Source organism: Habropoda laboriosa, unplaced genomic scaffold (assembly GCF_001263275.1).
Source record: "Habropoda laboriosa isolate 0110345459 unplaced genomic scaffold, ASM126327v1 scaffold41, whole genome shotgun sequence".
NCBI lineage: Eukaryota > Metazoa > Arthropoda > Insecta > Hymenoptera > Apidae > Habropoda > Habropoda laboriosa.
In genome coordinates this window covers 689,342-698,809 of record NW_017100164.1, presented here as the reverse complement: position 1 = coordinate 698,809, position 9,468 = coordinate 689,342, and the positions used below count along the sequence as shown (strand labels likewise).

Below are 9,468 nucleotides of genomic sequence, written 5' to 3'. Positions count from 1 at the left end.
AGGGAAAAGAAACCTAAGAAGTTCAATTTAATCGTGGACATTTCACAAAAATGAAATCCACTGTGCACTGCGAGGCGAGCGTAAAGACGCGCGAGACTTCGCTAACGTTCTCCGCAATTTTCGTCTGTTGAACAGATATAACGCAATTAACTCGCTTAATTTCACAGCGAATATCAAAGGCAGCGAATTAATTCTTTGATTAACACGAGAAATGCGAATCCTTTTGCAGATGAACGCGAGATTTAGCTGATTGCTGTTAGCCGCAAGAGAATTCCGAAGGAGAACCAGCCAAGATCATCGATATAATTAACAGTGATTCTTTCTGTTGATCAGACAAAGCTGACTATCACGGATCGTTGTCGCGGTACGAGCAGTGAGAATCTGAATAAAAAGAGGGAATAACGGGTGTGCAGTAACGTTGGTCCGATCGATTAATTTGATTAGATATAAATACCGCAGGATGTGCGCCGGCTGATGTGCATGATTTTCTGCGCTGCTTGTCAAAGGTGTCGGCTGTCTCCTTTTTCACGTATAGCCTCTCTCTCTCTCTCTTTCTCTCTCTCTATCCTTCCTTCAGGTAAACACGTAAAATTCACTCCACCAACTCCTCCTCCATTTGTGTCCTCTTGCTCCTCCTGCTGGTCCTCCCGAGTCCGTTCCTACAACAGATGCGCACAACGTTTGGAAATAATTCGTGCGAGCCTGAACGTGCGAGATCCAGCGAGATCGATCGAAGTTGGAAAGTTTCGTGATGCAGTGATCTAAGAGGACCGTGACACGACCCACTCTCAGCTGAATCAGAGAGAAATGGACAAGGACAGGCATGCACAAGGTAAGTGATACTTCTCTCCCGTTGCCCCGACGCTGCAAGTTTCAGTGGTCCGTTTAACCTGTTAAGTGGGGAGGACGAGTTAATCCTCGTCGTTCGAAAGATTAATATTTCGAATGTATTACGGTGATTCACGTGTTTCGAGATTTGCGCTGAATACGAAGCGCATTATACGATTGCGTTTTAATGGAAGGACCAATTAGCAAATTTGCAGAAGTGAATTTTTGGGTTAATTGAAATGCGATTGAAGAATTAGATTCGTATTGACATAAGTACGTAGAAGTATGTATGCAGAAAACGAAGTCGGAAAGTTATTACACAAGGGATAATACTTATCAACAGACTGCGAATATTTATGCATTTATAGGAAATTTGAAGGTGCAATATTGCACAGAATGCCTGGTAGATGAAATAATTTTGTACCGAAGTTCTACTTTTCTTTACTGTATTCTCAAAAATATAAATTTGCATAAAAATCCGCGGTCTACTTATCAATATCGAACATTCACTTTTTTTTGGAAAACTGCTAATGGGTCACTTTTGACCCGGCCGCTGTCTTCCTAGCGTTAAAGATCTGAGAGAAAGCAAGTGGCCGAAATTTTTAGGGATTTTTGGGTGTGTATATGCTAGAGATTCAAGTTTGGAGTGAGATTGAACCCAGATTAAATACGTCGAGCGCCAAATTTATAGAAAGATAAATGCACCGTTTCTCATGAATATTTGTCTGTCAAACTTTTTCTCGATGCTATAAATTTTTGAACGAAGAATTTAGTACAAAATGTGGATATTTCAATATTTTCCAGTTATTTTATTAATATAATAATTACTAGACTGCGGATTTTTGTGCATTTATGGAAAATTTCAAGACAACAATTAACAGAATGCATATAATAAGCAGAAATATATAAATAAACTCAAAATATAGCACTCACTGTGCTACAATATATTTAGTGAATAAAATATATTATAAGCGAATAAAACAATTGCCTATCTAGCTTTTATTTTAAAATTATTCTCATGAAAATATGAATTTGCATAAAAATCCGCGTTACAGTAATTACTGTTACTTGAACGTCCTCGAAGGATGAACTATGAATTGATGTTAGAAGTATTCCCAAAGGGTAGTTCAGTTTCTGCTACGATCCATATGCCCAAAGTGCGGTCCGCTCGTTACTGATACCTAAATGACTCACAAGAGCGGCTGGCAACTGTAATATTGTTATCCAATTACCGCTGATGCGTGGTTTCGTTATTACTGTTACTTAAATGTTTCGAAAGGGTAATTCAGTTGCTGTTGCGATCTAAATGTCAATTATCTGTGGTGGTACAATTACCACTGCCAATTACATTCACCACTGGCATTTAAATACCTCGAAAGCTGGCGCGGAACTATTGTGAACTATTCAAAAATGTGGGCGTTTCGCTGTGTCAAAATTGCTCGCAACGTAATCAACAAGTATATTCTCGTGGTTTAATCGTCGTTGCTGTTAGAACGTTTTAAAGGAAGTTATACCTCGTCCAAATATTTGCAGAAAGTGATTCACGATTATTATTATTACTAAAGTATCTTCAAACGTGGACGATTTTCGATAAAAAAAGTTTTCAATTTTCAAATTTTAGCAATTTTTAATGAAATTTCCTGAGAAAGTATAAAAATGCTAAAGATAATTGTAATATTTAATATTCTAACTGTACATTGCTAATTTACTTAATTATTTCGCCTCGTTTACTCATCCCTTTTTGTCTTATTCCACTAACTAAACTGAATTTAATTTATTATTTTGTTTTATTACTATTTTACTTATTGATCTACCGAATATTCAGTAGTATAAACGATACTCGCACAATTTAAATTTAACTCTGTATCATTTTCTCTATTTTTAAAAGTGATAAGAACCGCGTAATGTACTGTACATCTAAATACGCATAGACACACCTAATTTACATCTTTCTGCCAAGTTACAGCCTGCATGTAATACATATTGATGATGTGAAAGGCGCTTGTTACATAAAGATCGTGCAAGTAATACAGTGACGCGAGAAACTATGGAGAAATTCGAAGGTATTGCCGCGGGGGAACGCGCTGTGCGTATAGTCGGTGGAAGAAATATAGCGAGGTGTTAATTAGCACCACCGATTGATGCAGTATACTTGGTGAAAGAGCTACAGTGAGATCGTACAATTAGGCAAGCTTGAAAGTGCGTGAAATCCGATCGCCAAAGCATCAGTTTGGGCGAGATAAGGAGATAGAGCCTCGTTCAGGATCGTACGAAGTCAACTCAGCACCGACTCATCCGTCACAGTACGTTTAAAAATTTGATAAAAACAGAAGAAAGGTAGATACTGAACCATACCGATCGAAACACAGTCGCTGTTTGCTTGCTAGAAGCGTCGACTGTGCAAAGATTCACGTTTATTCACTCGACGTTTGTGATTTCAGTTTTAGGGGGCTTCTATAAGACGCATACGACCCTGCATGCGTCCAGATCAATCGATGTTTTCGCTTAACATCGTGATATATTCTTCAAATTTTCATTACGAGCTCAGATATAAAAGTTGTAAAAACGACCTTCGCTATTTTCTTCGCGATTCCGACTAATTGCAGTTTTTTCAAAAATTTATACAAACGTCGGAATGACGGCAAAAAACCATTTCTCTAAGTCTTATAAAAATAGCGGTGCAAAGTGAAATTTTTTTGACAGCGATCGATAACCGAAAAGTCACGCGTACGCGTCGTTCACGATAGCGCGCGGGTGAATCTCTGTTCGCCCGTCCCTGAGCGCTGGCTCTACGGGCGCTGTGATTGGCCAGTGTTTTTCGTTAATAACTCGAAAACGAAGCTTCAAACTACATTTTGGATAAGGAAAAAGTTGTTCAGGGTCACCTCAGCAACCCCCCATTTTCGGGTAGTCCCAACGTTACGGGACACCCTGTATAGGTCACTCAGAAGCTAAAATGATTAACCCCACTTTTTCATATTTTTCCTAAATGAAACAAATTTAACAAATTTTATTTTACGGAGTTAGTCACTTTCGCTTCTGAGTGGCTCATATAACACTCAGGTTCGAACGCGACATTTTTCATTTTTTCATTGGGACTGAATCAAAGTTGATGTCGTGTCCTCAACACGAACCACGCGACCGATCACCTCCACCGTTGACTTGCATCGCTTCTATCTACCTGCCAATAAGGGTTCGCGAAAGAGGCCTTTTTCTAGGAAAGGCGTTGATTGGCCCTTTTTCCGAATTAGCAGCTACAAAAACATGTATAAAGGTAGCTTTCGCAAGCCCGAAAGGAGAATATGTACGGAGAGAATCAGAACGTGTACGGAGTGTACATATTAAAAAAAACCGAACAACGTAGTTTAACCTAAAACTAAACAACCAATAGGGAAACATCCATCGTGATATCTTCCAACCGAGAAATAAGATCACGGTAACAAACAGTTGAGACACACTTCATACGGCCCTGACCGAGGTTTCGGGTTCTTATCTTCTCAGATTCCTGTCCATTCGCTCGTCGATATGCTCGAACGTGTAAATTTTGACGCCTGATCGATTTCACGACCTCGCTATATTGCTTCCATCGACTATACATGTAGATCCTCGCCTCAAGTGCTTTCATAGCAATGCCGTCAAAACTACTTGCCGTTCGTTTTAAACAAGGCAACACGATTTCTGCATTCAGAGAGCACCGTGATTTTCAGGTGCGTAGTTTTTATTAGAAAAACAATTTTTTAATTGTCCTATTTTTGGAGGTATTTAGTGAAAATAGTATACTTTTGGGTAAAACAAAAAAAAAAAGTAAATAAGAAAGTAATAAGAAAGAAAACGAGTTTTTAAATGTTACTTTTAAAATTATCATGGTTATTAAAAGTGATTAGTATAAGGTTAATAAAATTGTTGCAAATGTGTTCAAAGGAATTGCGTTTTCGTTATTTTTACTATTTGCAGAATCTCGAACAATTTATAGCTGTTATTTATATACAAAGAAGCTACGAAATAGCCTCTTGCTGACAGAAGCTTCCGTTAATAAGAAAGAACTGTTGTAACTGACATATAATTGAGGCTTGCGTAACGAGGAAAAGGAAGACAGCTTCGTTTGCGGTTTGAACAAGTTTTGAACGACGAGTGCTTTCCGAACGAATCTCTTCCTCAAGTAAAGAGATGTTTTCGACGCTGCCAGAATAACGATACTAACTCGGCAACACGTGCTTCAAATTACCAAGCAAATCATTTTCATTCTTATTTATACCTTTGTTTTTACTCGGGCTGTCTGTAAAACACTACTAGCACATTTTCTTTTGCAATTCAATTAAAATCTGCAGTAGACATTTGGATATTTTTCCAAAATAAAAAAAAGAAAAATGCTTTCGTTTGTATGAAATATATGGACTCATAAATAACCACTTTGCACAAGCTTGGAATAAAAAAAGTGACTACGACCTGACAGGCAAAACGAGTATTTATCGAATTTTACGAGATCTACCTTACCTTCGTCACAAATATTTCAATCATGCACTTTGTAGCATAACTTAAGCGTGATAAAGTAAACTTTAATCCTCTGTAACCAGATTTCTTATTACTTTAAAGGACAACGATATGTAGAATTGATTGTTCAATTTTGAAATTACGTTAAAATTATGTTAAAATGAAAAATAAAAATAAAATAAAATTGTACCTTTGATTGTACACCTACAGGGTATTAAACAAACGTTATTTGAACGAGCTTCGACGCGTGCATATTTCGAATTCCGAGAGGGACGTTTCGATTTTTGCGAGGGAAAAAAGCAAAAAAAAAAAGAATCTCACGGAAAATGACTTTTTTCGAGGAAGGAAATACGATTTTGTGGAAAGCGTGTTGCCGCGACTGCTGGGTGTTTAATTTTTCTACTGCGTAATAACTTGGCGGCTCGCGCGACTTGTCCAAGTTAAAATCCCATTCTGTGGCCTGGGTATTCCGCGAGAGGGAGAGAAAAATCCTTTTCTGGAGGCGCACTTTCATCGCGTTCTTCGCTTCTTCTACCGTAGACATCGCGGAAACCTCTGTTATTTACTTGGAAGCTCTAATTCAGTTAAACGACAGCTCCAGGTTAACCGTTGACCCCAAACCCCTCGACACGAGATTTCCTATAAATAACCGGCACTTTACCTCGATGGAATGCACTTCCTTCGGATTTTTTTTTCTTTTATTTCGTGAGGGAATCAATGGATCCTCGAATATAGGCATTGTATATCGTAGTTAGTTCCTTTTCCCAAAGTATGATCTTTGGAAATGAAGATGGGCGAAAACGATTTATGGAAATGAGCAATTTTCGAGAATTAATCATTTTTATGACGGTATAAGATTACTTTTTGGGTAAGGATAGTAAAATCTGCGGGGGTGAATACAGGGACCCATAAGTGATCATTACAAATGAATAATCTATGAAAATTGAGGATCATTAGAAATAAGAAATTTTCGAAAATTTATTAATCTTTGATAGTGAATAATTTTTGTAGCAGCATAATATCCCTAAAAGATTATTTTTTGGGAAAGGATACATGATTTGGGAAGTGACTACATGATCCCATAAGTGATTATTACAAATGAATAATCTACGAAAGTTAAGGATCATTGGAAGTAAGCAATTTGTGAAAATTAATATTTTTCACTAGTGAACAATCTGGGAAAGTGAACAATAATGGGAAAAGACACCAATTACTAGTGTCCTTTAATGGATCCATAATTACTACTTTATGTCCAGAGTTATCTTAAAAATCTTAAATTCAGCTTTGCGAAATGTAGTTCTAAAGTAGAAATTCAACTCCAAATTCCTCTTTCCCAAAATGCTTTTCAATAAAAAAGAAAAAGTTCAACCGGCATCGATCCTCACGATCACCAAAAATCAACACAGAAAAGCAATAAAAATCAGCTCACAATATTCCTCTGTTCCACTAGATAACGCGTAAAAGCGCTTCCAATCTTAGACCATCCAAAGAATGAAATAATCCCGGTGCAACTGCCGCACTCGTTCTTCGAGCGATTTATTTCCGGTCGGCGCTCCAAACATGGCGGAATCGTGAAATCTACCGTGGTTGCAACACTTTCTAAATTCGCCGCACATCCATTTTCGAATTCGGGACGAGATTAAGCTGCTTTCACCTGATATAAGAATTCTTATCTCCCAAGCGATCACCTGAAGACAGTTAAACTCGATCTATATTCATACAAATTTGCGATAATTTCGTCCAGCCATCTTGATACTTTTCCGGTTCTTCCTTCGTCGGTTTGGAAGAACGCAATTTACCGACACCTCGACCGAATGCACAAAATGCGCGTACACTGGAACTACTACGTGCTTTGGATTGCAATTGTTAATCTTAACTTTCCAAATTTATGACATCCTTTCTTATGGCGCGAGTTTGGCAAACGTTTCCCGCCTATTTTCCGGTGCACTTTTAACATTTTTCGTCTGGTAACAATAGAACATGGACGATTAAAGGAATTGAAACACGAAGTAATCTTTTTGCTTTTTAAATTTCAACGACTTGTTAATTGGAACTGTGGCGCTTTGTGCGAAATATGAAAGAAGCGGGATTAACGGAGCTTGTCCAACAGTCGAGTCACAAACGCGATATAATTAAAGAGAAAATTCTTTAATGAAGGGAATAGATCATCCGGTTAAACAACATTCTAATTAAAGGGACGGATTTTTATTCGACTTTTTCAAGTAACGGGATCAACATGGAAATTAGGCGAAATGTTCAGTTTGTATTAAAATTATAATGATTATGATTTAAAACGGTGCAGAAATGATAGGTGGATTAAAATTTGCTTGATGAGAAATAAGCGAACTGTTTATTTATCACCGTGATCATTATCGATCCTTTTCAACGAGTTAATTCACGTTTCCCAATGTATAACGTGGAAATATTTCGTTATAACGAACGAAACTTTTTCGGAACGTTCTGTGAGTTATAAGATTTGAAAGCACGTTTACGAGACTAGAATCGAATTTTCCATCTGTGGAAGAAGCAATTAAGGAAAACAATCAAATAGACAATCTTCGTAATTTATAAAAGAAAAGAAAGCAGAACTTTGATTGCTTGATTTTTTTGAAAACGCAGAAAAATAGATTGCTTTGAAGTATTTCGTCGAAAGCCTGCGATCTCTAGCAAATACGAACGAATATCGGTGAAGATTCCGGTAATATATCCTTTCTTGACGTTTAATTAATCCGTTCAGCTGTTTCTCGTTGCCTCTCTTATAATAGAAGTCTTTTATCTACCTGTACACCGTTCGTACCAGTTCTGTGTGCGTTCTGCGAAAAATCGGTATAATTGCGTAATTGCGGAAAACATGAAAGTTAGCGTGTATCGAGTTAAATCTGAAAATTAGAATATATTTTATTTTCGAATCTCACGTTACTCATTAACGCAACCTAATTCTCAATATCTCCTAGAAATATTTAGAAATTTTCTACCATATCGACACCAAAACTCAAGCTCAATGGATAAATGTTTTCAAAAAATTTTGGTAAAACTTTAACTTCGTTATTAAGTCAAGACTGTAAATTCTTTTCGCTCATAAGGCGCACAAGGTTAAATTAGGTAATTTGAGGTAAAATTAAAATAAGGAGTAGATAATAAAGATGTGAAAATTTATGGAAAATTTATGCTTAAAAGGGAGTTCGCGATTTCTCGAGGAAATTTGCCGGACTACACTATCATCCCTATTGTATTTCAATTAATTCTCTCCGTCAGTTAACAGAGCTATTATCGGTAGATTTCTTGTCGCGGTGAAAATCAGGCATTTTTATCCGGCCGCTGTCACCGTTGCTCGAAACGATAAATTTGTCCCATTCGCTCCCACAGTTTCGTTTCTCTCCATCTCTTTTTTCCCACCCTTCTGTCCCCTTTAATGATCCGTTTTTCAGATTTAGACAGAGTTCAATTCATCACTTCCTTTTCTTCCATCGGTTGTTTCATTTTCATCAGACGGTTATTAGCCGCTCAGCATCCACTCGCGAGAATTTATGAGGCATACCTCGCCGTGTATGATTTTGATTAATCGCTATGTACGAATGACGACGTGTAATTTACGAATAGGAACGTCTATAGGCAACCGGACGATTCATTCGGGAATAGGAAAACGATGGAGGAGTAATTGAATTTCGTATTATGCGGTCTGATTGTCCGTACGTGTATTCTGTCGGCCTAAAAATGTGAAATTTACTTTTTTATAGTTTTATAGAGCAGGTAAAAATAAGTAGCCTAACTATTGCATCTTGTGTAGCTATGGTGGTAAGAGAAAATTTTTTCTAAGCAATTTAAATAGTCTCAAAGGGTGATTTTTTTTAAAGTGCCATTTTCTTCTGTCTTCTGAATGTGTATACTCTTTTTCTACTGTATGTTGTAGCAGACATTTTGTGCGTAATATGATCTTAAAATGATCTCGGACACTGGAATAATCAAATGTGAAATTCTCTTTCATTTTTGGCCATTTCCTTCCATTTTATTCACCCTTTGAAGTTATTTAAAATACCTATGAAAATTTCCTCTGGAGAAGATAATTAGCATAAGACAAGACAATTTCACATAATTTGCATAATTGCATATTTTAATGTTACGTTGAAGGTTTAGTTTTACCAAAATGGA

The 9,468-nt window shown here is 37.1% G+C and overlaps 1 protein-coding gene across 1 annotated transcript in view; it reads left to right on the top strand.

Moving 5' to 3' along the window:
- Positions 1 to 437: 437 nt before the first annotated feature.
- Positions 438 to 9,468, top strand: part of LOC108578589 (calcium/calmodulin-dependent 3',5'-cyclic nucleotide phosphodiesterase 1A-like) — a 276,404-nt gene continuing 267,373 nt past the window's right edge. The window contains exon 1 of the mRNA XM_017941952.1: positions 438 to 832. Coding sequence (XP_017797441.1) covers positions 808 to 832 — 25 coding nt within the window. The 5' untranslated portion in view covers positions 438 to 807. The remainder of the gene's footprint in view (positions 833 to 9,468) is intronic.